At 44.5% G+C, this 27203-nt stretch overlaps 2 protein-coding genes and 1 pseudogene across 2 annotated transcripts; all 3 read right to left on the reverse strand.

Annotated features, from left to right (window-relative positions):
- Positions 1-924: 924 nt before the first annotated feature.
- Positions 925-2286, reverse strand: LOC144493905 (histone H2B 7-like). Its single transcript, XM_078213490.1, has one exon. The coding sequence runs from the start codon at positions 2043-2045 to the stop codon at positions 1665-1667; it is 381 nt and encodes a 126-aa protein (XP_078069616.1). The 5' UTR covers positions 2046-2286; the 3' UTR covers positions 925-1664.
- On the reverse strand, positions 2161-6287 carry LOC144493898 (histone H2A-like). Its single transcript, XM_078213484.1, has 2 exons — positions 5897-6287; positions 2161-2292 (listed from the first exon to the last, which is right to left on the reverse strand). Exons 1-2 carry the CDS (start codon positions 6280-6282, stop codon positions 2229-2231), a joined length of 450 nt encoding a protein of 149 aa, XP_078069610.1. The 5' UTR covers positions 6283-6287; the 3' UTR covers positions 2161-2228.
- Positions 6288-7505: 1218 nt separating this feature from the next.
- LOC144493906 (histone H2B pseudogene) lies at positions 7506-7932 on the reverse strand (annotated as a pseudogene).
- Between the last annotated feature and the right edge of the window lie 19271 nt (positions 7933-27203).

Here is a 27203-nt window from a genome sequence, read left to right on the forward strand (position 1 = left end):
TTCAAGGAGATGCACGAGGCAATTTTTTTTTACACAGAATGTGGTAGGTGCCTGGAACTCATTGCCGATGGAGGTAGTGGAAGCAGATTCAATCGTGACTTTTAAGGGGCATCTTGACAAATACATGAATAGGATGGGAATAGATGGGAATATGGTCCAAGGGAGAGTCGAGGGTTTTAGTTTAGATGGGCGGCATGGCCGGTGCAGGCTTGGAGGGCCGAGGGACCTGTTCCTGTGTTGTAATTTTCTGTTATTTGAATACAAAGGGGAAATTTAGCATGGCTATTCCACCTAACCTGCACATCTTTGGACTTACAATGGTATATTTTTTTAAATTCTTATCGTTCTGATCGTTGTAAATAAATGTGATACATCTGGGGAGGTGCTTACACTAGATCAAAGGCTAAAGTACCTACCTCTTCCAACAACAATGAATGAATGAAATGAACATTCAGAAATAGTAGCCCTCTCACTGAGTATGTGGGTGGCTCTGAAAAGAGCCTTTGGGTTACTCAAGTATTCAAGAGTCGCTGCTTAATTTCTTCTGGGAGCTCGCAATGCTGTTTTTCTTGGACAGCAACCCACCCCTCCCAGCAGCTTGTTTCACTCACAGGAGAATGGTATAACTCACCCACTAATTTACCTCCCTCCGGAATAATACTGGATATACCTGCGCTTGGACCTTCTGCATTGGATCCCATCGCATGGCTCATTCTACCAAACAGCTTGTCATTCTGCGCCAGTCCAGACAGGGAAATGCGACGAGGCCATAAAATAAAGCACACCAAAGTTCCAGGATGCCAAACGATTTTCTTTTAGGCTCATATTTGAAAAGCCCATCAATATATTTGTGAAATAAGCAATGGCATTATATAAAATATCACATCAAGAGGTAATACTTCTCTTAATGAGAAACGTTCTTAGATTCATCAAAAACATTTCTCCTCACTGATTATTGCACATTTCCTCAAGCCACAGCTTCCCTTCTGTAACTTACTCTTTTCTGGTGTATTCCATTCCTTGGACATCGCACCCCATTCACAGCATGCTGTAACCCAACACTATTCTGGCCAATCTTTGCAAGGATGAGTCTTATAGCGTGAATCTTAATCGAGGATGTCAAAATGAAGGACTGGTTTTTATTTTAAACTTGTGTAAACTGGTGACTGAACTGCTACAGAATGGCATATAATAAATTCACTGTATAAACGGAGGGCAAGCATCAAGTGACTGAAGCTTGAAGGGTTCGACTTTGAACGGGCGGCACAGATACACTGAAACAAACATGCAAAACCAGACACACTGACAGACACATACTGACAAAGCGATTACACACTGACACATAGCTACACGGTCAAAGCTATCACACATTCTGATAAAACAGCCGCACACCGACAAATAATACTGCCAAAACTCACACACCCGCTTACAGTAACAATGTTATCATACGTAATGACTAAATTCAGACATAGACAGACAAACACGGGCACTGAAACTGCATAACCCTTTGTGTTTGAGACAAAGACATACAATTACAGAAACAAATGTTTGTTCAAAGGCAAAACTCGGAAAGGATTCTGTGCAGATGGCATTGCTCTGTCTGAGAGGTTGTGGGTGGCTCTTAGAAGAGCCTTTGGGGTATGTTTTCAGTGCATTGTGCAGTTTTACTTGGAGCTGGTGTACTTAGTCACCGCCTTTGTCCCCTCCGACACGGCGTGCTTGGCCAGTTCCCCGGGCAGCAGCAGGCGCACGGCGGTCTGGATCTCCCGGGAGCTAATGGTCTGCCGCCGGTTGTAATGGGCCAGGCGGGAAGCCTCACCCGCGATGCGCTCGAAGATGTCGTTAACGAACGAGTTCATGATGCTCATGGCCTTCGAGGAGATACCGGTGTCGGGGTGAACCTGCTTCATCACTTTGTAGATGTAGATGGAGTAACTCTCCTTCCTGGTCCTCTTCCTCTTCTTGCTGCCCTTTGGGGCGGTTTTCTTCACGATTTTCTTGGACCCTTTCTTGGGTGCTCCTGCTGTTTTCTTGTCCTCAGCCATGATACTGTTTCACTGCAGACACGGAATAAGTGAGAGGGCGCCAGGGCCGCTTCTTTTATAACCAAGCCCTGGGCTCTATGCTAATGAAGGATTGCTGAGACCAGTTTTCATGATTGGCTCATTTAGGATTATGTCAATTTCTGTGATTTACCTCTTTCCCATTGGTGGTTGATTTTGCACTGGTCATATCCTGACATATGACAAGTGGATATTATTTTTGCAAAACTCTACTTTATTCATCTGAAATCTGAAAGACACATTACAAAACATTGAAACGTTTATTTATTAGTGCCACAAGCAAGCTTACATTAACACTGCAATGAAGTTACTGTAAAAATCTCGTCGCCACACTCCGGCGCCTGTTCGAGTAGACTCAGGGAGAATGAACCTAACCAGCATGTCTTTTGGACTGTGGGAGGAAACCAGAGCACCCGGAGGAAACCTACGCAGACATGGGGAGAACGTGCAAACTCCACACAGACAGTGACCTAAGCTGGGAATCGAACCTGGGTCCCTAGCGCTGAGGCAGCAGTGCTAACCACTTTGCGACAATGCCACCCATGTGCCACCATGCTGCCCAGTTCAAATTGTTATAATGGTAAAAATGCAATGATATTGATGTTTTAACATAAAAACAGATAATAGGAGGAGGAGTGAGCCATTCAGCCCTTCAAGCCTGCTCCGCCATTCATTATGATTATGGCTGATCATCAAATTCAATATCCTGATTTCTCCCTCTCGGCCATATCCCTTGGTTCCAGTAGCCCCAAGAGATATACCTAATTTCTTGATTGATTTATTATTTTCACATGTATTCCAATGCAGTAAAAAGTATTGTTTCTTCCGGGTTGTTACAGAAAATAACATACCGTTTATAGAGTACATGGGGAGAAGGAAAGGATAGGGTGCAGAATATAATGTTGCAGTTACCGACAGGGTGAAGAGAAAGATCAGCTTAACATGTAATAGGACCATTCAGAAGTCTGTTGGCAGCAGGGAAGAAGTTGTTCTTGTATCGGTTAGTACATGTTCTCTGACTTCTGTATTTTTTCCTGACAGAAGAAATCTTCTTGAAATCACTCAATGTTTTGACCTAAACTACTTTCTGTGGTCATGAATTCTACAGATTCACCACTCTCTGGATGAAGAAATTCCTCCTCAATTCAGTCCTAAATGTTTGTGCCCTATCCAACTGTGGCCGCTAGTTTTCAACTCCACCAGTGAGGACACTGTTTCTGAATCTACCCTGTATAATACTGTTAGAATGTTATAATTTTCTATGCTGTGGAGTTCCCAGCATTGAATTGGACTAGGCACAGTAAGTAGTCTCACAAGACCAGGTTAAACTCCAACAGGTTTATTTGGTCGCACGAGCTTTTGGAGCTCCGAAAGCTTGTGCTACCAAATAAACCTGTTGGACTTTAACCTGGTCTTGTGAGACTACTGAGTTTCTATGAGATTGGAAGTTCTCTTGAAGAAAGACTTAATCTGGGTCTGTATTCCTTGGGGTTGCGAAGAGTATGGATGACCTTACTCAAACATGTATGATCCTGAGAGGACTTGGCATGGTAGATGGTGAGATGTTTTCATTAGTGGGAATGTCTCAAACAAGGGGACAGATTAAGGGTTGGTCATTTAAAACTGAGTTGTGTAGAAATTACTTCTCGCAGATGGTGGTGAGTTTCTGGTATGCTTTGCCCCAAAGGATAGTGGTGGGTGGAACACTTGAAGCATTTAAGTTGGAGGTGGATAAATGATTTGATAGATTGAGGAATGGAGGGCTTCGGCAAAATGACACAGAAAAGGAGTTGAGACCGATGTAAATCAGCCATGATATTGAACGGCAGGGCAGGCTTCAAGGCCCTCGTGGCCTTTATTTCTGGTGTTCTGATGTGATTCAGTTTAGTGTCATAGAAATCATAGAAACCATACAGTACAGAAAGAGGCCATTCGGCCCATCGAGTCTGCACCGACCACAATCCCACCCAGGCCCTACCCCCATATCCCTACATATTTTACCCACTAATCCCTCTAATCTACGCATCCCAGGACACTAAGGGGCAATTTTTAGCATAGCCAATCAACCTAACCCGCACATCTTTGGACTGTGGGAGGAAACCGGAGCACCGAGAGGAAACCCACGTGGACACGAGGAGAATGTGCAAACTCCACACAACCAGTGACCCAAGCCGAGAATCGAACCCAGGTCCCTGGAGCTGTGAAGCAGCAGTGCTAACCACTGTGCTACCGTGCCGCCCGTAGTAATAAGAATACATTTCTTTCATTTTGTTCACTAGAGGATATTTTTTTTTCAAACTCTATAAACAGAAACTGGACAGCACGGTGGCACAATGTTTAGCACTGCTGCCTCAGTGCCAGAGCCCTGGGTTAAATTCCGGCCTCGGGTCACTGTCTGTGTGGAGTTTGCACATTCTCCGTGTCTGCGTGGGTTTCCTCCGGGAGCCCCGGTTCCCTCCTACAGTCCAAAGGTGTGCAGGTTAGGTTGATGGGCCATATTTGATTGATCCTAACATCAGGGGATTATCAGGATAAATATGTGAGGTTACAGGAATATGGCCTGGCTGGGATTGTGGTCCGTACAAACTCCATGGGCAATAGGATCATAAGACGAAAGAGCAGAATTAGGCGACTCGGCCCATCGAGTCTGCTCTGCCATTCAATCATGGCTGATATTTTTATCATCTCCATTCTCCTGCCTTTTGCCCATAACCCCTGATCCCCTTATGAATCAAGAACCTATCTATCTCTGTCCTAAAGACACTCAATGACCTGGCCTCCACAGCCTTCTGCGGCAAAGAGTTCAACAGATTCACCACTCTCTGGCTGACAAAATTCCTCCTCATCTGTTTTAAAGGATCGTCCCTTTAATCTGAGGTTGTGCCCTCTGGTTCTAGTTTTTCCTACTAGTGGAAGCATCCTCTCCACATCTACTCTATCTAGGCCTCGCAGTATCCTGCAAGTTTCAAATAAGATCCCCCCTCATCCTTCCGAGGCTGAATGGCCTCCTTCTGTACTGTAGGGATACTACGATTCTATATACTTCGGTAATGTTGCATTGTGACGTGTTGCAATAAAGTTACAAGCAGTTAGGGTTAAGCATACAGTCTGGGGTGGGGAAGGCTATGGAGTTTGATACAGTTGTCCTCCCGCACCCCCAGTAATTAGTTGGGAGGTATTACACAGGGGCATTAAGTATTTTGTAAAAGTGCATTTGATATTGAGCCTGGTGTTGCAGAGTGGACGGCACGGTGGCACAGTCGTTTGCACTGATGCATCACAGCGCCAGGGGACACGGGTTCAATTCCGGCTTCGGGTCACTTTCGCTTTGGTGTGTGCAGTTTGTACGTTCTCTGCGTGGGTTTCCTCCTTTAGGCGGTTGGCAGTGAAAATGCGTGGGGTTACGAGCATACGTCCTGGGTCAGTGCAGGCTCGATGGGCTGAATGGCCTCGTTCTGCACTGCAGGAATTATGATTCTAACTGCTTACCAACATCAAAACAGAATCTCAAACATGACACTGTTGAACATGTCGAAATCGAACGACACTGATGTAGTTTCTCTATCACTTTCTCCCCTCCTACATTTACTAGTATATGTTAGAATGTTAAAATTGTTAGAATTCTCTGTTGCAAATCCTATGACTCTAATGTATAACTGGCCTTAAAGCCGGAATAAAAAAGCTCTCGAAACAACGCTGAGGATGATAGTATAGTACAGGGGCTGTCTAATATAAATAACACCTCATTGCCAACGATCAGCCCTTTTTCCAGAGAAAGTGGGTGGCTCTGAGAAGAGCCTTTGGGTTGTTAGATTAACGAATGGCCGCCTTACTTCTTCTGGGAGCGCTCAGAACTGCTTTTCTTTGGCAGCAGCACGGCCTGGATATTAGGCAGCACCCCGCCCTGAGCGATGGTCACTCCTCCCAGCAGTTTGTTGAGCTCCTCGTCGTTGCGCACGGCCAGCTGGAGGTGTCTGGGGATGATGCGGCTCTTCTTGTTGTCCCGGGCCGCGTTGCCGGCCAGCTCTAGGATTTCAGCCGTCAGATACTCGAGCACTGCAGCCAGGTAGACCGGGGCTCCGGCACCCACACGCTCCGCATAGTTGCCCTTTCTCAGGAGCCTGTGAACACGGCCCACCGGGAACTGCAGTCCAGCCCGAGAGGAGCGAGACTTGGGCTTGGTCCGAGCTTTCCCGCCGGTCTTTCCTCTTCCAGACATTGTAACAATCTCACAAAGATTTTGACAGAGAATGAGAAAAGCCGCCCAGATTCACTTCTCTTATAGCTTGGGGAGGGATGGCGGTGCACACATTGCTGATTGGCTATGGGGAAAGCCTAATGACATCTTCTCCACAAAACCAATCAGATATCTGTTTAAAGCACCAATCGGGAAAGGCCACGGTGCTGAGGGTGGAAAGTAAGGGCGCCAAATTCTCAGATTCCAACCGATTCTTTATTTCAAATCTTAAATAAGCGCCAAAATACATAGAAAAATTCCAGGAGGAATTGTAACAAAAAATGTTAATATATTAAGATTTCAGTTCAAGATTATTGGAAACACTCCAAATCTCTCCCCAACCTCATTTTTTTCCTCATAAGTCAGTTCTATTTTGTGAGATTTCTGACAGCAAACCCCAAATTATTTGAAAAATAAAATACTGCGGGAAATCGGAATTAAAAACAGAAAATGCTGGATAAACTCAGCACCTGTGGAGAAACAACAGTTAATGGTTTGTATCTGAGCAAGGGTAATTTCCACCCAGAGCCATAACTGTTTCACCACATTTCAGAACACTTCAGCAGTCACGGGCATTCAGCCTCTGATCTTCGGGTAAGTGTTCTCCAAGGCGGCCTTCACGACACACGACAACACAGAATCACTGAGCAGAGACTGATAGCCAAGTTTTGCATACATGAGGATGGCCTCAACCGGGATCTTGGGTTCATGTCACACTATCTGTAACCCCCACGACTTGCCTGGGCTTGCAAAATCTCACTAAGTGTCCTGGCTGGAAATAATACACATCTCTTTAACCTGTGCTTAACGCTCTCTCCACTCACATTGTCTGTTCCTTTAAGACTTGATTACCTGTAAAGACTCGCATTCCAACAGTTATTTTGTAAATTGAGTTTGTCTCTTCACATGCCCTGTTGCTGAACGGAACTCCCACTCAACTGATGAAGGGGCAGCGCTACGAAAGCTTGTGGCTTGTGCTACCAAACAAACCTGTTGGACTTTAACCTGGTGTTGTGAGACTTCTTACTGTGCTCACCACATTCGGCCAGACTGGCTGAATTTATTGTTTTTACTCTAGCTCAAAAATAAAAGCGCCAAACTTGCAGGATCTTAACTTTTTTTGGATGACTATTTGTAATAAAACATCAGCAAATAATTACTAAAAGTGGGTTCAGCTACTTCATAGAAGTTGTGGGTGGCTCTTATAAGAGGCTTTGGGTTTTTTGGGGTTGAGTATTTTAGTGCATTGTAGTTTCACTTGGAACTGGTGTATTTGGTCACTGCCTTTGTCCCCTCCGACACGGCGTGCTTGGCCAGTTCCCCGGGCAGCAGCAGACGCACTGCGGTCTGGATCTCCCGGGAGCTGATGGTGCTGCGCTTGTTGTAATGGGCCAGGCGGGAAGCCTCACCCGCGATACGCTCAAAGATGTCGTTAACGAACGAGTTCATGATGCTCATACCCTTGGACGAGATGCCGGTGTCGGGGTGAACCTGCTTCATCACTTTGTAGATGTAGATAGAGTAACTCTCCTTCCTGGACTTTCTTCTCTTCTTGCCGGTCTTTGTTTGCGTCTTCTTCTGGGCTTTCTTAGCGCCCTTCTTAGACAGTTGGGGTTTCTTTTCTTCAGGCATGGTACATACAGTCAACAGACACACAATAACTGAAATTTCTGCCAGAATTCTTCTTTTATAGACCGAACCCAGATAACTATGCAAATGAGGGATAGGAGAAAGACATGGAGAATTTAGAATGATGTGACTTTAAAGATTTATCTGATTGGTTAGTTCAGATAGCCAATCACAGTTATTGCTCCTCACATCCACAAATTCTCAGTGCAGTCACGTCCTGCACTCCTTTTCCTTATTCACACAATTTCCTGACGCCCTGACTCCCTCTGGTGGTACCAGCACATTGTCTCTGCTGGTAGTACCACCTCATTGTGCAGAATAGCAAGAAGTCTCACAACACCAGGTTAAAATCCAACAGGTTTATTTGGTAGCAGCAGCTTTTGGAGCACTGCTCCTTCATCAGGTGAATGGAGAGTTGGGTTCACAAACAGGGCATATATAGACACAAACTTAAATTACAAGCTAATGGTTGGAATGCGAGTCTTTACAGGTATAGGAATTAAGGGTTATGGTGAGCGGGCGGGTAAGTGGACCTGAGTCCACAAAGATCAGCCATCATCTTATGGAATGGTGGAGCAGGCTTGAGGGGCCAGATGGCCTACTCCTGCTCCTAGTTCTTATGTTCTTATGTTATGTTCTAATCAAGTCTTTACAGGTACAGACAATGCGAGTGGAGAGAAGGATAATGTCAGGTTAAAGAAGTGTGAATTGTCTCAAGCCAGGACAGTTAGTAAGATTTTGCAAGCTCTGTACCTGTTGATACAAACCATTGCCTCACCACAATTTACCCTGCTAATCCCCCTGACACTTGACAGCAATTTAGCATGGTCAAGCAACGTAACCTGCACATCTTTGGAGTGTGGGGGGAAACCAGAGTACCAAGATGAAACCCACAGAGACAAGGGGAGAACGTGCAAACTCCACACAGACAGTGATCCAAGGGTGGAATCGAACCTGTGTCCCTGGTGCTGTGAGGCAGCAATGCTAATCACCTTTTGAGTTTCAGCTCAAGTATTCTGGACTGCTACTTGGGTGGCAGAGTGGTTAGCACTGCTGGTTAGCACCCGGGTTCAATTCCAGCCTCGAGTCACTGTCTGTGTCGCACATTCTCCCCATGTTTGCATTGGTTTCTTCCAGATGCTCCAGTTTCCTCCCACAGTCCAAAGATGTGCAGGTCAGGTGGATTGCCCCTTAGTGTCCCAAGATGTGTACATTACGGAGGGATTTGTGGGTAAATATGTGGGGTTATGGCGATAGCAGCCTGGATGAGATGCTCTTTTGGAGAGTTGGCACAGGCTCAATGGGCCGAATGGTCTGCTTCTGCACTGTAAGGATTCTATGAAACGGTGGGTCATGTGTAAATTGCTGTGAATGTTTTGGGGTTGTAAAGTTTGATAAGCAGCAACTCCAAGTCTCCCATCTGACACATGTATCGGGGCAATATCATAAACCTGACTGAAAATCAACTCTGCCATCTATCTGTTCCTCATGCAGAGATGTGGTTTTATTCTGCACTAGACATTCTTCCTTATTTCCATTGATACTATTCCATAACTTACAGCTTCTGACATGGAAGATTTTTTTTTAACTAAGTCTCTACCTTGGAGCATATGTCCAGTGGCGTTTTGTACCGAAAAGCTGAGTTGCTGCAGATGACGTGTTTTTTATACTTTGTGTATGTCAGTGCATGGAAGATGTGGGCTTTTTCTATATAGCTGCTAAACTTTGTTAATTGTGGCAGTGTGGCAACCTGATTCTGTTAACCACATGTGTGTGAGTACTGAGGGACTGCTGTGTACTCTGTTTCACGGAGACATGGTTCACTCCTGCTTCACCGGACAGTGTCCTACAACCAGAAGGCTTCTTAATCAATCGAATGGACCATACAATGGCCTCAGGCAAGGCTAGGGGAGGTGGGGTCTGCTTCCGAATCAACACCTCGTTGTCCTAGACGTAGCAACACTGGCAACTTCCTGTTCCCCAGATCTAGAATGCTTGAAGCTAAAATGTCACCCCTATTATCTTGTGTGGGAGTTCACCTCCGTTATCCTGATGGCAGTTTACATCCCACCCCATGCAGATGTGAAGAGCGTGCTGGACAAAATATACACCACTACGGATAGCCTTGAGACAAAACATCCTGAGGCCTTGTTCATCGTGGCTGGGGACTTCAGTCAGGAGTCTCACAACACCAGATTAAAGTCCAACAGGTTTATTTGGTAGCACAAGCTTTCGGAGCACTGCCCCTTCATCAGGTGAGTGGGAGTTATGTTCACAAACAGGGCATACATAGACAAACTCAATTTACAAGATAATGGTTGGAATGCAAGTCTTTTCAGGTAATCAAGTTTTTACAGGTACAGACAATGTGAGTGGAGAGAGGGTTAAGTGCAGGTTAAAGAGGTGTGTATTGTCTACAGCCAGGACAGTTATCTTAATACACATCTCTTTAACCTGCGCTTAACCCTCTCTCCACTCACATTGTCTGTACCTTTAAGACTTGATTACCTGAAAAGACTCGCATTCCAACCATTATCTTGTAAATTGAGTTTGTCTATATATGCCCTGTTTGTGAACAGAACTCCCACTCACCTGATGAAGGGGCAGTGCTCCGAAAGCTCGTGCTACCAAATAAACCTGTTGGACTTTAATCTGGTGTTGTGAGACTCCTTACTGTGCTTACCCCAGTCCAACGCCGGCATCTCCACTTCATGACTTCAATTAGGCCCAGCTCAAGAGCGTACTACCAAGTTAATACCAACATGTCTCCTGCTCCACCAGAAGACCAAACATCCTAGACCACTGCTACACAAATATCAAACGTGCCTATGCTCTATCGCCCACCCACACTTTGGCAAATCAGATCACAAGGCTGTGCTCCTGCTTCCGGCTTACAAGCAAAAACTGAAGCAGGAGAATCCATCAAAGAAAGTCATGCAATGTTGGTCTGAGGAATTGGATGATCCCCTATGGGGCTTCTTGGTGTCAGTGGGCTGGTCAGCATTTAAACACTCTGCAACCAGCCTGAACGAGTACGCCACTTCAGTAATTGACTTTATTAGTAAGTCTGTAGAAGACTGTGTGCCAAAGAAGCAAATCCGTGTATTCCAACCAGAAACCACGGATAAACAGGGATATCCACTGCTTGCTGAAGTCTAGACCTGAGGCGTTCAAGTCAGGCGACACTGACCTGTACAAGAAAGCCAGATACGATCTAAGGAGATCCATCATGCAAACCAGCCTCCCATCTATTGACTCTGTCTACACTTCCCACTGCCTCGGCAAAGCAGCCAGCATAATTAAGGACCCCACGCACCCTGGACATTCTCTCTTCCACCTTCTTCCTTCGGAAAAAGATACAAAAGTCTGAGGTCACGTACCAACCGACTCAAGAACAGCTTCTTCCCTGTTGCTGTCAGACTTTTGAATGGACTTACCTTGCATTAAGTTGATCTATCTCTACACCCTAGCTATGACTGTAACACTACATTCTGCACTCTCTCGTTTCCTTCTCTATGAACGGTATGTTTTGTCTGTATAGTGCGCAAGAAACAATACTTTTCACTGTATGTTAATACATGTGACAAGTATCAATCAAATGGGTCTAACCTCAGTGGTTGGTAAACTGATGGAGAAGATCCTGAGGGACAGCATATATGAGCATTTAAAGAGGTTTAGTATGCTCAAGAATACTCAGCATGGCTTTGTCAAGGGTAGATCATGCCTTGCGAGCCTGGTGGAGTTCTTTGAAAATGTGACTAAACACATTGACGAAGGGAAGGCGGTAGATGTGGTTTGTATGGATTTTAGCGAGGCGTTCGATAAGGTCCCCCATGCAAGGCTTCTAGAAAAAAGTGAGAGGGCATGGGATCCAAAGGCCTGCTGCCCGGTGGATCCAGAACTGGCTTGCCCAAAGGAGGCAGAGAGTGGGTATAGATGGGTCTTTTTCTAAATGGAGGTGTGTCACCAGTGGTGTGCCCCAGGGATCTGTTCTGGGATCTTTGCTGTTTGTCATTTTCATAAATTACCTGGATGAGGAAGCGGAGGGATGGGTTGGTAAGTTTGCCGATGACACGAAGGTTGGAGGAGTTGTGGATAGTCTGGAGGGATGTCAGAAGTTACAGAGGGACATAGATAGGATGCAAGACTGGGCGGACAAGTGGCTGATGGACTTCAACCCAGATAAATGCGTCGTGGTCCATTTTGGTAGGTCAAATGGGATGAAGGAGTACAATATAAAGGGAAAGACTCTTAGTACTGTAGAGGATCAGAAGGACCTTGGGGTCCGGGTCCATAGGACTCTGAAATCGGCCCCGCAGGTGGAGGAGGTGGTTAAGAAAGCGTATGGTGTACTGGCCTTTATCAATCGAGGGATTGAGTTTAGGAGTCCGGGGATAATGATGCAGCTATATAAGACCCTCGTCAGACCCCACTTGGAGTACTGTGCTCAGTTCTGGTCGCCTCACTATAGGAAGGATGTGGAAAAGATTGAAAGGGTGCAGAGGAGATTTACAAGGATGTTGCCTGGATTGAGTGGCATGCCTTATGAGGATAGGCTGAGGGAGCTCGGTCTTTTCTCCTTGGAGAGACGAAGGATGAGAGGAGACCTAATAGAGGTGTATAAGATGTTGAGAGGCATAGATCGAGTGGACTCTCAGAGGCTTTTTCCCAGGGTGGAAATGTCTGCTACGAGAGAACACAGGTTTAAGGTGCTGGGGGGTAGGTACAGGGGAGATGTTACGGGTAAGTTTTTCACACAGAGGGTGGTGGGCGAGTGGAATCGGCTGCCATCAGTGGTGGTGGAGGTGAACTCAATAGGGTCTTTTAAGAGACTCCTGGATGAGTACATGGAGCTTAATAGGATAGAGGGTTATAGGTAGGTCTAGAAGGCAGGGATGTGTTCGGCACAACTTGTGGGCCAAAGGACCTGTTTGTGCTGTCGTTTTTCTATGTTTCTATGTTAAATCAAAATCAAATGTTATTTATTGTTTGTTTCTAACTGTTTCTGATGAAGTAGACATAGAAACATAGATAACTGAAGCAGGAGTCAGCCATTCAGCCCTTCAAGCCTGCTCCTCCATTCATTATGATCATGGTTGATCATCAAATTCAATATCCTGTTCCCACCTCCCACCACCCCCATATCCCTTGATCTCTTTAGCCTCAAAACCTATTTTTAATTGCTTCTTGAAATCACACAGCGTTTTGTCCTCAGTTACTTCCTCTGGGGGAGAATTCCACAGATTCACAGCCTCTGGGTGAAGAAATTTCTCCTCACCTCAGTCCTAAAATGTTTACCCCTTATTCTTGCACTATGACACCTAATTCTGGATACCCCCACCATCAGGAACATCCTTTCTGTATCAACACTGTCTAAAACGGTTGGAAATTTATAAGTTTCACTGAGATGCCACCTCACTCTTCTAAATTCCAGCAAATATTATCATAACCAATTTAGTCTCTCCTTAAGTGACAGACCTGCCATCCCAGGTAAATTATAATGGTCCAGTCCTTGTCATATTCTGCTTCACTAATTGCTATTCTGCTCAGTATCTGTGAGTTTCTGGTGTGTGAGAGTGGAATAATTCTTCACACTCTTTCACTTGTATGTGATTATGTTTTTCCATCAAATTATCGGGTTCTCTCACATTTTGATGTTTCTAATCTGTACTGGGGAGATTTTTGTTTTTATTACGGAATATGAATTGTGTTTGTATCAGTATGTGTTTGGTATTTACGTGTCTTTGCTTACAATTTTGTATTTGGCTGCCATATTGATGAAAATCTGGTGCTTTCTTTTGCATCTCATATTCAAATGTGTGAATATGGATTTTAATCTGGACCACTTGTAGCATCATTGTTAACCTGTCAGTGTCTCATCTGTTATCTTAAAATTGCGCGCTTGCACATCAGTTTCTAATTTGTGAATCTGGATTTCTCTCAGTGCCTGTCAGTTACAGCTATGTAAATCATTATTTTACTTGATATATGGCAGTTTTGGGTATGGATGAAAAGTCATTTATTTGTACATTTTATGTTCTGGTATGTTAATGTGGGATCTCTCTGTACCTGCCACATTCTGATATATGTGTTACTCTCTCTCTGTCCTCTTCCGATCTACTATTTTTGGTTTGTTCTGTACCTGTCCATTTCTGGCCTATTATTTTTGGTGTTATTCTGTACCATTTTATGTTATGTTATTTCTGCTTTTATTCTGTACCAAGTCTGAAGTTGTAGTTGCTTGTAATCCAATCAAAGCTTTTGTGTTAATTTTATTTTGTGTCATTCAATCTGTGGCGTGTCATATGTCTATGGATTCAGCTCTGTGTCTATTAGACTTTTCTCCAGAAATCTACTGCATATACAACTGCCGTTATAGCTCTGCACTTTATTTTGTGATGTCTATGATGTGGGGTTATTGTCTTGCTTCTGAGTTTCTTGGACAGCCTGTGAGTGTGGACACGATTCTATGTCAGTCAGTTTCTCAAAGCAAATGTCAGTATAAATTAACTGAGTTCTCATCAAGATCTAGCTGACATTGAGTGTGTGATTCATTTAAATTCCCTGTGTTGAATGCCATTGTGAGTGAATGTACCACTATCTGTGTCTTTCAGTGGCTGATACATTGCATCATTTTGGGACTGGCTTATATTTGATTGTAGGGTAGCTCCTGTATTCATTTAGATTTTTTGTGAATGCAATTATTTTCCAGGTTCTTGGTAGTTTCTATAACTAAGGGCTGCATCCTAAATTTGTCAGCCTCTAATATGGTGTGTATGTTTCTTCTCTAATATGTATTTGATGGTATTGTCCTTGTGTCTGTCTGAGGCAAGAATGTGAATGATTGATTCATTTTGCAGCTATGATTCTCTGCTTATCCATTTAGTTTTCATTCACCATCTCTGTCTCTTGTTGCATGTAAGTGTGGAGTATGCTATATCTGAACTTTATTTTTATCTCAGGCACCATGTTGGAAACTATTCATTAAACACCTTATCAATACATTAACCCATGGGGTCCAATTTATGATACGGATTTGATGTGTGTTATAGTAACAGGTTAATCTCACTAGTTGTATTTGAGTTGTGGAATGGTATTCATTTTGAAACTATGTGAATAATAAAATGTGGATGCTTCAATCAGATCTATGGCATCATATGTAATTCTTGGAGTGTGTAGTAAAGGAATTGTCATCTTAATTTTCAGTTTTATGTAATGTGATTTTTTTATTATGTTGGACCAGTATGCAACATGTGGCCTTGACTGAATTCTTGGGCAATTTATATAGCTTCTGTCTATAAGTTATACTCTGTCCGTTCCAGCTAAGAATAGCTATTTTATTTCTGGCAATGTCACAAAGGATACATAAATCTGATAGTGGCTTTTTTACAACATTCTGCAATTGATGTCTGCACCTCTCACCTGGGTTAGAGAGAAATTTTGTAAAGTCACTCAATGGCGCTCTGTTTAACTCTTGGATTGAAAATTGTTCTCTTACCTTGGGAACAGTGCAAGACTGAATAATTATTTTCTTTGTTACATTGGGCCTAATGACCTGGCAGTATCTCTGTGTACTTTGTGAGTGATGCTTTATCTACATTATGTCAGAATTAGCTTGGAATTTCAGGTGTTTACATTCTGTCTTTGTAAATTCATGCTATTTTGTATCTACCTCAATTAGTGACTTCAGCAGGCATCAGGAGTATCCATTGCCCGGGTTTGCTCATTTTTTAAATTGTATGTTTCAACCCAGTACTATTTTAACAATTGTTTTTGACTTAAAATTCATTTATTAATTTACAGGCCTATGCTTTCATTGAAACAAGGTTTCTTTTGGATAACAAACAGAATTTTACATTGAAAACACAGTTTTGAAAGGATTTTTTTATTGCTCTCATTTTAATAGTGACTTAGTTCAATGTTGGAACTAGTTCATGAAATGCATTAACAGGATGGTTCATAAGGGATCATTGTAAAAACTGGCCATCAAACCATGTTGGATTTTTCACTGCTATCTCATCACTGAACTTCACACTAAACGCACATTTGTAGAAATGCTTCACACCCTTGAACTTTGGGACTTTAAATTTGATTAATATAAGGATATGCGAACAATTGGATCTGTAGATATCAAGTTCCTGTTACTTCAATGTTTCTGAATGAATATTTACTTGGCAGGTGTGGTGGCACAATGGTTAGCACTGCTGCCTCACAGTGCCCGAGATGTTGTTTCAATTCCAGCCTTGGGTGAATGTGAGGAGTCTGCATTCTCTCCCTGTGTCTGTGTTTTAAGTTTTTTAAAAAGTTTATTTATTAGTGTCATAAGTAGATTAGGTTTACATTAAAAATGCAGTGAAATTACTGTGAAAACCCCCTAATCGTCACACAATCCGGCACCTGCAGGTACACAGAGGGAAAATTTAGCATGGCCAATGCACCTAATCAGCACGACTTTCAGACTGTGGGTGGAAACTGGAGCACCCAGAGTAAACCCACGCAGAAACGGGAGAATGTGCAGACTCTACACAGATAGTGACCCAAGGCCGGATTTGAACTCCGGTCCCTGGCACTGTGGTGCAGCAGTGCTAAGCACTGTTCCTCACTGGCGCCAGGTGCTCCAGTTTCCTCCCACACTCCAAAGATCTGTAGGTTAGGTGGATTGACCATGCTAAATTACCCCTTAGTGTGCAATGATGTATCGGTTAGGTGGATTGACCATGGAAAGTTGCCCCTTCGTGTTAAATGATGTGCAGGTTAGGTAGATTAGCCATGCTAAATTGTCCCTTAGTTTCCAAAGATGTCTGGGTTAGGTGGATTAGCCATGCTAAATTGCCTCTTAGTGTCCCAAAATGTGTGGGTTGGATGGATTGGTCATGCTAATTTGCCCTTACTGTCCCACGATATGCAGGTTTGATGGGGTTAGCCTTAGTAAATGTGTGTATTTACAGGGATAGTGCAGGGAAGAGGACCTGGGTAAGGTACTCTGCCAGAGAGTCAGTGCAGACTCAATGGGCAGAATGGCCACTTCTGCACTGTAGGGATGCTTTGATTCTGTAATGATTCTGGGATAGAAAGATTAGAGGTGATCTGATTGTGGTTACATAACATTTTAAAAGGGATTGATAAAGTAAATGGAGACTAAATGTTTCATCTTTTGCGGTAATCTAGAGCAAGAGGTCAAAGATATAGGTTGAGAGGTGGGAGATTTAAAACTGAGATGAGGAGGAATTACTTCTCGCAAAGGAAAATTAAATTGTAGAACTCGCTGCCCCATAATGCAGTGGAGTATGAATTGTCGGATGGTTTCAACAAGGAGATAGATAGCTTTCTAATAAAAAAAGGGAAAGAGGGATTAGGGGAACAGGAGTGAAGGTGGATTTGAGATGGGGGAGAGATCAGCCATGATCTGATTGAATGGCGGAGCAGGCTTGAAGGGCTGCATATGCGAACTGCTGCTCCTAATTCCTATGTTCGTATGTTCTTCTGATTGTTATATGTCTCATTTTCAACTAGCAGATGGCAACAGCTCACAACAAATTGGAGCTTGCTGTCTGTAAACAGAAAACTGGAAAGCAATGGACCTGATGCTGCACTTTGAGCAATTAAAGTAGCCTTTGCCAAGAGGCAAATGCAGTCACCTTCTAAATGTCCTCCCTATAACACTTCACAATGCTTTTAATTTCTGCAATATATTGTTTCTGCAAGGGACACTGGACCCAATTCAGAATTTTCCTTCCCACTGTGTTTTACCACCCCACGACACGACTCAACCAGTGCAGCATGGTGGGAAAATTGTGCCCTGTATGTTTTCAAGAAGCAGTTAGATATAGCACTTGAGGTGAAGTAGATCAAAGGATATGAGTGGAAGGTGAGATCAAGCTATTATGTTATGATCAGCCATGATCATAATGAATATCCAAGCAGGCCGAATAGCCTATTCCTGCATCTGATTTTGTGTGTTTCTATGGAAATCTCTGGAACTGCGCCTGGCCTTTTTGAGTAATTTCTGTGTCAGAGGAATATTCTGAGTGTGCTGTACATTATATATATCTTTTTTATTCAAGGGTAAATGTTCTGATAATCTCTGGCACTGCATGAGACAGGTAATGTAACTCAGCTGAGGTCAGAGTGTCAAATCATTTGTCAATATTGTAATCCATCCAATATGGTGGTGAATATGTGTGGCAGCTGTGATTGAATGTCAGAGGGAATGTGAGATTGTGAGAGAGAGGGAATATGAGATAGTGTATGAGAGAGGGGTGAGTGTATATGGGAGAGGGGTGAGTGTGTGTGGGATGAGTCGGTGAGAGGGAGAAAAGGATGAGTGTGGGTGAGAGAAGTGTATGTGTGAGAGAGAGAGGTGTGAGAGAGAGGATTGTGTGAAAGAAGGGGTGGGAGTCTGTGTGAGGGAGAGCAGTGTGTGTTTAAGAGAGAGAGGTGAGTGTGTATGAGAGAGAGGGGTGCGTGTGTGTGAGAGGGGGTGACTTTGTGAGAGAGGGGGTTGAGTGTTTGTGGGAGAGAGGTGAGTATGTGTGAGAGGGAGGGGTGAGTATGTGTGAGAGGGAGGGGTGAGTGTGTGTGCAAGAAAGTGGGGTGAGTGTGTGCAAGAGAGTGAGATGAGTGTGTATGAGAGATTGGGGTGAGCATGTGTATGAGAGATTGGGGTGAGTGTGTGAGAGAGGAGGATGTGTGCATGTGAGTGAAGAGGGTGACTGTTAGGAGAGAGAGGTGTGTGTGCGCGTGTGCGCGTATCAATTTTGCAGCATCACTTCTTCCATCAAAAATGACAAAGAGATTTGAATATTTTTTAACAACTGAACATTTCAGATTCCCCACTCCTCGACTGAGCCCTGCTCCAGGGATTAATGTTAAAGGGCAGTGGAGTGTGGTTTGACCTGGGGTTAATGTGAAGGAGCCATATTTCTTGCAAATCTTTTTGTGACTGTGTAACTCTTTCTGGTTCTATCGAGATGCACAGTTTTAGCTCGAAAACTCCTGTTCACATTTCATTTCTCCAGTAGCACCCATATTGCAGCAAAGAACATTCTGAGAGTGCTTGGGGTTCCCTGAAGCATTTCAGAGGTCACCAGGTCAGCAGCTTGAAAGATTTGGGAAACCCTGGAGTAAAGGATAGGAAGTGGGAGGAGTTCCCAAAATGTGTCCTGGAGAACTTCCTTGATCAGTAAGTGCTCGGCCAAACTAGAAAGGAGGAATCGCTGGATCTGGCACTGGGAAAAGACATGGGACCAGGTCTCCCTGGGAGAGCATTCAGGCAAGAGTGACCATTATATATAATCATCAGGCTAGGAATGGAGAAGGGTGTGGATCAATCAAAGGTTGATGCTGTAACTTGGAAGCGAGCTAGCATGGATGGGATAAGGGGTGAATCTAGCCCAGGTAAAACAGAAGCAAAGGTGGATAGGCATGATCTGCAATGGAATTTGTATCTATGAACAGTAAAGTGGCCATATTTTGTGTGCAGCCTAGCTATATTCCAACTTAGACGAAAGATTGAGGAATGGCAGCCAGGGTTTTATAAGGCAGCACTAGATCCTTCCTCAGCCCTCATTCCATCTGATTCTTTTGAGATGGACAAGAATCGGGATTGCTCGAGTGGAACAATGTCAACTGGCTCCGATATTCCACACCTTTGTGGGTGTGGGAAGCTGGCTGAGGCCATACAAAGCCCCCCACGAGGCTGCCGCAATGGCACCACTGGAATCATTATCACCACCATGAAAAACATGGTGCTTGTCGCAGAGCTGGTCCCAGGAACTGCCTGCATCCCGGATGGCATCATAAGCTATCATGGGGACATCATGCCCACTGCTCCCACCCAGCATGAGTAGCTGACAGAGATGTAGAATTTGTCACGCTCAATCACGCTGTATAGCTTGGGGAAAGTTGGCTTGGATACTCCTTCCAGAATTCCTCTGTCGTGAAGGTATTTCTTCCATTTGCTGTGATGTTGGAGCTGAAATCAAACGAAACAGGGATAAGTTCTTCAATATTCTGGAATTATTTTTCCCTAACTCATAGTCCATGTCAGAAAAGAATCAAAGAACCCCTACAGTGCAGAGGGAGGCCATTCGGCCCATCAAGTCTGTACCAATTCTCTGATACTGACTCTCTAAAAGAGTTTCTTACCCAGCGTCTATCCCCATAACGTCTCATATTTACCCCAAGAATCTCCCTTGCCTACACATCTTGGGACACCAGCGGGAAATTTAGCATGACCAATCCACCTAACTTGCACATCTTTGGACACTAAGGGACAATTTAGCAAGGCAATCTGCTTAATCTGCACATATTTGAACTGTGGGGGGAAACTGGAGCACCCATAGGAAACCCAAGCAGGCATGGGGAGAACATGCAAACACCACAAAGACAGTCACTCAAGGCTGGAATCGAACCCAGGTCCCTGGCTTTGTTAGACAGCAGTGCTAACCACTATGCTACCATGCCACCCGAGAAGGTTTGTTCTGCTGCTAATTACACCCAGGACAGATCTATAGAATCCGTCCGTTAGAAGGAGGCCATTCAGCCCATTGAGTCTACACTGACTCCAACAGAGTGTCTTACCGAGGCCCTATCCCCGTAACCCAACATATTTGCCCTGCTAATATTCCTAACCTACACATCATGGGACACAAAGGGACAATTTGGCATGGTCAATGCACCTAATATGCATTACGGAAGGAAACCAGAGCGCTCGGAAGAAACCTGTGCCGACACGGGGAGATTGTGCAAACACTGTGTACACAGTTAATCAAGGCTGAAATCAAACCCAGGTCCCCGGCGCTGTGATGCAGCACTGCTAACTACTGTGTCACCTTATCAGATTACCAACCTTACAGACCTCCAAAACAACAATAATTAATTGGCTGGAAAGTGAGGACTTGATTGTCACATCGTAAATATGCAGTCAATTTATGTAAGGCTGATTGGAGAATAATGGCCGCAATAAAATGGGACTGGACAGGCTAGATGCGGGAAAAATGCTCCCGATGGTGGAGAAGTTCAGAACTAGGGGTCAAAGTCTAAGAATAAAGGGTAAACCATTCAGAATTGAGATGAGGAAGAACATCTTCACTCAGAGAGTTGTGAACCTGTGGAATTCTCCACGACAGAGAGCTGTTGGGGACAGTTTGTTAGATATGTTCAGAAGGGAGCTGGAGGTGGGCCTTGCACTAAAGGGAGTAAGGGGTATGGAGGGAAAGCGGGAGTGAGATACTGAAAGTGCATGATCAGCCGTGATTATATTGAACGGTGGCGCAGGCTCGAAGGGCTGAATGGCCTACTCCTGCACCTATTTTCTATGTTTCTATGTTTTCTATGTAACACCAGAGAGAGAGGACTTCCCAGCTCTCTTTTGAATTGGTCACACGGGATCACTGTTGTGCCCTTCAGAAAGAGCAGTCGTAACCACTGTTCAAATGACTCACCCAAAAGTCTACAACTATCCACACTGCGACACTCCCTTTCTGAAGCACTTAAGCATGAAAATCTGCGGGAAGTGGTTCAGAGGACGATTGCCAGACTAATACCAGGAATGGGTGTGTTGTCTTATGAGGAAAGGTTTGACAGGGTGAGGCTCATATCTTCTGACTAGCAGGAAGCAGCGAGTCACAATATGGGTGTCTTTATCAGCTTGGAGGGCAGTAACCAGTGGAGTATCGGAGGGATCAGTGCTGGGCCGCAGCTCTTCACCACATATATTCATGATTTGGAGGAGGGAACAGAATTTTTGATCTGCCGCACTTCGCCAGGGTTAAGTGTCATTTTCTACTCAATGCAAAGTCACACTCAATCAGGATGTGAACCATTGTAAGTTTGAGATCACAGAGGGCTGTCACACAGGAGTTGGGGAGTAACAGAAATTAATTCCACTGAGAGGCAGAAAGGCCTCAGCCTGCTCACAACTCTGAGTGACCTTGTACATTTGTAGAAACTCCTTCGGCCTTGACCCTAGAAACACATACTCATAGACACCACGAGCAGGAATAGGCCATTCTGCCCTTCAAGCCTGCTCTGTCATTCAATATGATGTTGGATGATCCTCTATCTCAATGTCAAATTCCCACATTCTTCCCATCCCCCTCGATGCCATCTTACAGTAGCAGCCCTACAGTGCAGAAAGAGGCAATTCGGCCTGTTGGGTAAGCACCGACTGTCTGAAAGAGCATCCCACCCAGGCCCTCCCCTCTGCTCTGTCACCATGACTCTATGCATTTACCATTACTAATCTGATAACCTGCACATCTTTGGACACTAAGGGGCAATTTAGCATGGCCAATCCTGCACATCTTTGGTCTGTGGGATGAAACCGGATCATCTGGAGGAAACCCATGCAGACACAAGGAGAACACGCAAACTCCATACTGTACCCAAGGCCATAGTCAAATCCGGCTCCCTGGCGCTATAAGGCAGCAGTGCTAGCCACTGTGCCACTGTGCCACCCCATCTTTCCCTTTCTTGAATATATTCAGTCACAAGCATCTACTGCCTTCTGTCATGGAGAATGCTACAGGTTCACCAGCCTCTGAGTGAAGTAATCTTTCCTCATCTCAATTTTAAATGGTTTCCCCCATATCCTGAGTCTGTGTCCCTGGTTCTAGATTCCCCAGCCAAGGAAAACATTCTCCCTGCATCTCATCTGTCCCAACCCTGTTAGAATTGTATATGTTTCAATCAGACCTGCTCCCATCCATGGAGCTATGAAATCATACAGTAAAGAACAGGCCATTCAGCCCATCGAGTCTGCACCAACAAAACCACACTAAATCTACACCAATCCAACTTTCCAACACTTAGCCCATAACCTTGAATGTTATGACATTTCAAATGCTCATCCACATACTTTTTAAAGGTTGTGAGGTTCCCCCCTCTACAACCTTCACAGGCAGTGCATTCCAGACTCCCACCACCCTCTGGGTGAAAGACTTTTTCCTCCGATTAACTCAAAACCTCCTTCCCCTCATCTTAAAAGTATGCCCTTGTTATTGACCCTTCAGATAAGGGGAACAGCTGCTTCCTATCCACTCTGTCCATACCCATCATAATCTTATACACCTCAACCAGGTAACCCTTTAGCCTTCTCTGCTGTAAAGAAAACAATTCAAACTTTTCCAACCTCTCTTCATAGCTCAGATGCTCCATCCCAGGCAACATCCTGGTGAATCTCCTGTGTACCCTTTCCAGTGCCATCACATCCTTCCTATATTTTGGCAACAAGAACTGCACACAGCTCTCCAACTGTGCATTAACCAAAGTTTTCTACAGCTCCAACATAACTTCTCTGCTCTTAAAATCTGTTTGAGTTTTAACAACACCAGGTTAAAGTCCAACAGGTTTATTTGGTAGCAAATGCCATTAGCTTTCGGAGCGCTGCTCCTTCGTCAAATGGAGTGGATATTTGCTCTCAAACAGGGCATACAGAGGCACAAAATCAAGTTACTGAATACTGATTAGAATGCAAATCTTTACAGCTGATTAGGTCTGAAAGATACAGACAATGTGTATCTTTGCCTGTATCTTAAAGACCTGATCAGCTGTAAAGATTTGCATTCTAATCAGTATTCAGTAACTTTATTTTGTGTCTCTGTATGCCCTGTTTGAGAGCAGATATCCACTCCATCTGACGAAGGAGCAGCGCTCCGAAAGCTAATGGCATTTGCTACCAAATAAACCTGTTGGACTTTAACCTGATGTTGTTAAAACTCTTACTGTGTTTACCCCAGTCCAACACCGGCATCTCCACATCTTAAAATCTGTGCCATAACTGGTAAAGTGTCCCATATGCATTTTGGTATACCCTATTAACCTGCCCTGCCACCTTTGGGGATCTGTGGACAAGCGCCCTCAGATTTCTCTGTTTGTCTGATCTCCCCAGTGTCCAGCCATTCATTGACTACCCTTCCAAAGTGCATCACCTCACACTCTTCAGCGTTAAATCCCATCTGCCACTGATCTGCCCATCTGATCCATCCGTCAATAGCTTCCTTTAACCTCATAACTTCCTCCTCACTGTTAACTGCACCACCAATGTTCATGTCAGCAGCAAACTTCCTTCTGAAGTCCAGTAACTACAAGTCCAGTTGAACCAATCTCTCCTCATAGGAGAGTCTCACCAACCCTAATCTCAGCCTCGTGAACCTCTGCTGCACACTCTCTATGGCAAGTATAACCTTTCATAGTAGGGAAGACCAGAATTGCATGCAGCACCTCAGGTGTGGTCTCAACAAGGCCTGCTCAATAAGTGCATTAAGACACCCCTACTTCTGAACTCAAATCCACTTGGAATGAAGGCCAACATATCATTTGCCTTCCAAGCGGCTATAAGCTTGCACAAACCTATCTGCCATGTCCGACTGTTTCACTGGCATCTTCAGCAGCATTACCATCACCTCTCTCAACATCTCCCATCATCCCATCCAACTTATAGTTAAAGTTTATTCATTAGTCACAATTAGACTTACATTAACACTGCAATAAGGTTACCGCAAAAGTCCCCTAGTCATCACACTCCGGTTCTTGTTCGGGTACAAAGGGACTTGGGAGTCCTAGTCCAGGATTCTCTAAAGGTAAACTTGCAGGTTGAGTCCGTAATTAAGAAAGCAAATGTAATGTTGTCATTTATCTCAAGAGGCTTGGAATACAAAAGCAGGGATGTACTTCTGAGGCTTTATAAAGCACTGGTTAGGCCCCATTTGGAGTACTGTGAGCAATTTTGGGCCCCACACCTCAGGAAGGACATACTGGCACTGGAGCGGGTCCAGCGGAGATTCACACGGATGATCCCAGGAATGGTAGGCCTGACATACGATGAACGTCTGAGGATCGTGGGATTATATTCATTGGAGTTTAGGAGGTTGAGGGGAGATCTGATAGAAACTTACAAGATAATGAACGGCTTAGATAGGATGGACGTAGGGAAGTTGTTTCCATTAACAGGGGAGACTAGGACGCGGGGGCACAGCCTTAGAATAAAAGGGAGTCACTTTAGAACAGAGATGAGGAGAAATTTCTTCAGCCAGAGAGTGGTGGGTCTGTGGAATTCATTGCCACAGAGGGCTGTGGAGGCCGAGACGTTGAGCGTCTTCAAGACAGAAATTGATAAATTCTTGATTTCTCGAGGAATTAAGGGCTATGGGGAGAGAGCGGGTAAATGGAGTTGAAATCAACCATGATTGAATGGTGGAGTGGACTCGATGGGCCGAATGGCCTTACTTCCGCTCCTATGTCTTATGGTCTTATGGTCTTACACTAAGGGAGAATTTTAGCATGGTCAACTCACCTAACCAGCACCTGTTTCGGATTGTGGGAGAAAACCGGAGCACCCGGAGGAATCCCACGCAGACAAGAGAAGAATGTGCAGACTCCACACACATAGTGACCCAAGCTGGGGATTGAATCCAGGTCCCTGGCGCTGTGAGGCAGCAGTGCTAACCATTGTGCCACCGTGCCGCCTGAGGAGATAGGAGGAAGGAACAGAGTGCGATGTGGCCAAATTTGCAGATGATACAAAGGTGAGAGGAAAGGCAGGTTGTAAGGAGAAAATAAATAGTTTACAGAGAGATACCGACAGGGTAACCGAGTGGGCAGAAAATTGGCAAATGGAATTCAATGTGGGAGAATGCGAGATTGTTCATTTTGGAAGAAAAAATGAGAAGGCGGATTATTATTTAAATGGAGAGTGGTTGCAGAAAGCTGTCACACAAAGGGACTTGGGGGTCCTTGTTCATGAAACCCAGGAAACTAGCTTACAGGTACAGAAGGTAATTGGGAAGGCAAATGAAAAGCTGGCCTTTATTTCAAGGGGACTGGAGTTTTAAGTAAAGAGGAGTTGCTGCAACTCTATAAGGCATGTCTGAGGCCACATTTTGAATTCTGTGTGCAATTCTGAACCGATTATTAAAGCAAAGTTTTTATTATCTTTGGAGGAGCAGAGGAGGTTTACGAGGATGATCCCGGGTAAGGACGGTCTGCAGTATGAGAAAAGATTAAACAGGTTGAGTCTGTTCTCCTTGGAGTTCAGAAGAATGGGAGGTGACATGATTGAAACATGTCAGATTCTTCGGGGGGGTTTAGACAGGGTGAATTTTCAGAAGATCTTTCCACTCATGGGAGAGTGCAGACCAGAGGGCACAATCCCAGAATGAGGGGTGTTCATTTAAGACAGATTGGAGGAAGAATTTCTTCTCTCAGAGAGCGGTGAATCTTTGGACTTCTTTACCCTGGAAACTGACGAGTCCTCAGACAATTTTAAGGCCGAGACTGATCGGGTTTTTCATCAGTCAGGGATTAAGGGTCACGGAGAGAAGGTGGGAAGATGGACTTAGTGAATGTTAGACCAGCCATGATTTATCAAATGAAGGAGCAGGTTTGAAGGGCTGGATGGCCCCCTCCTATTTTTTAGGGGCTTATGGTCATTTGGAGGTTAGAAGAGTAAGAGGAAACCTGATTGAAACATACAAGATCCTTAGGGATATTGACAGGCTGGACATGGTGAGGATTTTTCCCCCTTGTGGGAAATTCCAAAAGCAGGTCCTCCCTTCCACCCTATCCCCATAATTCCACACACTTACCATGGCTAATCCCCCGAACCCACATGCCTCTGACACTAAGGGACAATTTAGCATGTCCGATCCCCCTGACTGCATTTCTTTCGAATCCGGAGCAAAACCATACAGACATGGGGAGAATGTGCAGACTCCTCACAGTTGGCCATCTGAGGCCGGAATTGAACCCAGGTCCCTGGCACTGTGAGGCAGCAGTGCTGGCCACTGTGCCACCGTGCTGCCTGAGGAGATACGAGCAAGCGACAGAGTGCGCTGTGGCCAAATTTGCAGATGATGCAAAGGTGAGAGGTTGTAAGGAGAAAATAAATAATTTACAGAGAGATACTGACGGGGTAAGTGAATGAGCAGAAAACTGGCAAATGGAATTCAATGTGGGAGAATGCGAGATTGTACATTTTGGAAGAAAAAATGAGGAGGCGGATTATTATTTAAATGGAGAGTGGTTGCAGAAAGCTGTAGTGCAAAAGAACTTGGGGGATCCTTGTTCATGAAACCCAGGAAGCTAGCATACAGGTACAGAAGATAATTGGGAAGGCAAATGGAAAGCTGGTCTTTATTTCAAGGGGACTGGAGTTTTATAGTAAAGAGGAGTTGCTGCAACTGTACATGATACTGGTGAGGCCACATTTTGAATACTGTGTGCAATTTTGGACCGATTATTAAAGCAAAGTTTATATTATCTTTGAAGGAGGT

The sequence above is a fragment of the Mustelus asterias genome, chromosome 5, assembly GCF_964213995.1.
Source record: "Mustelus asterias chromosome 5, sMusAst1.hap1.1, whole genome shotgun sequence".
NCBI lineage: Eukaryota > Metazoa > Chordata > Chondrichthyes > Carcharhiniformes > Triakidae > Mustelus > Mustelus asterias.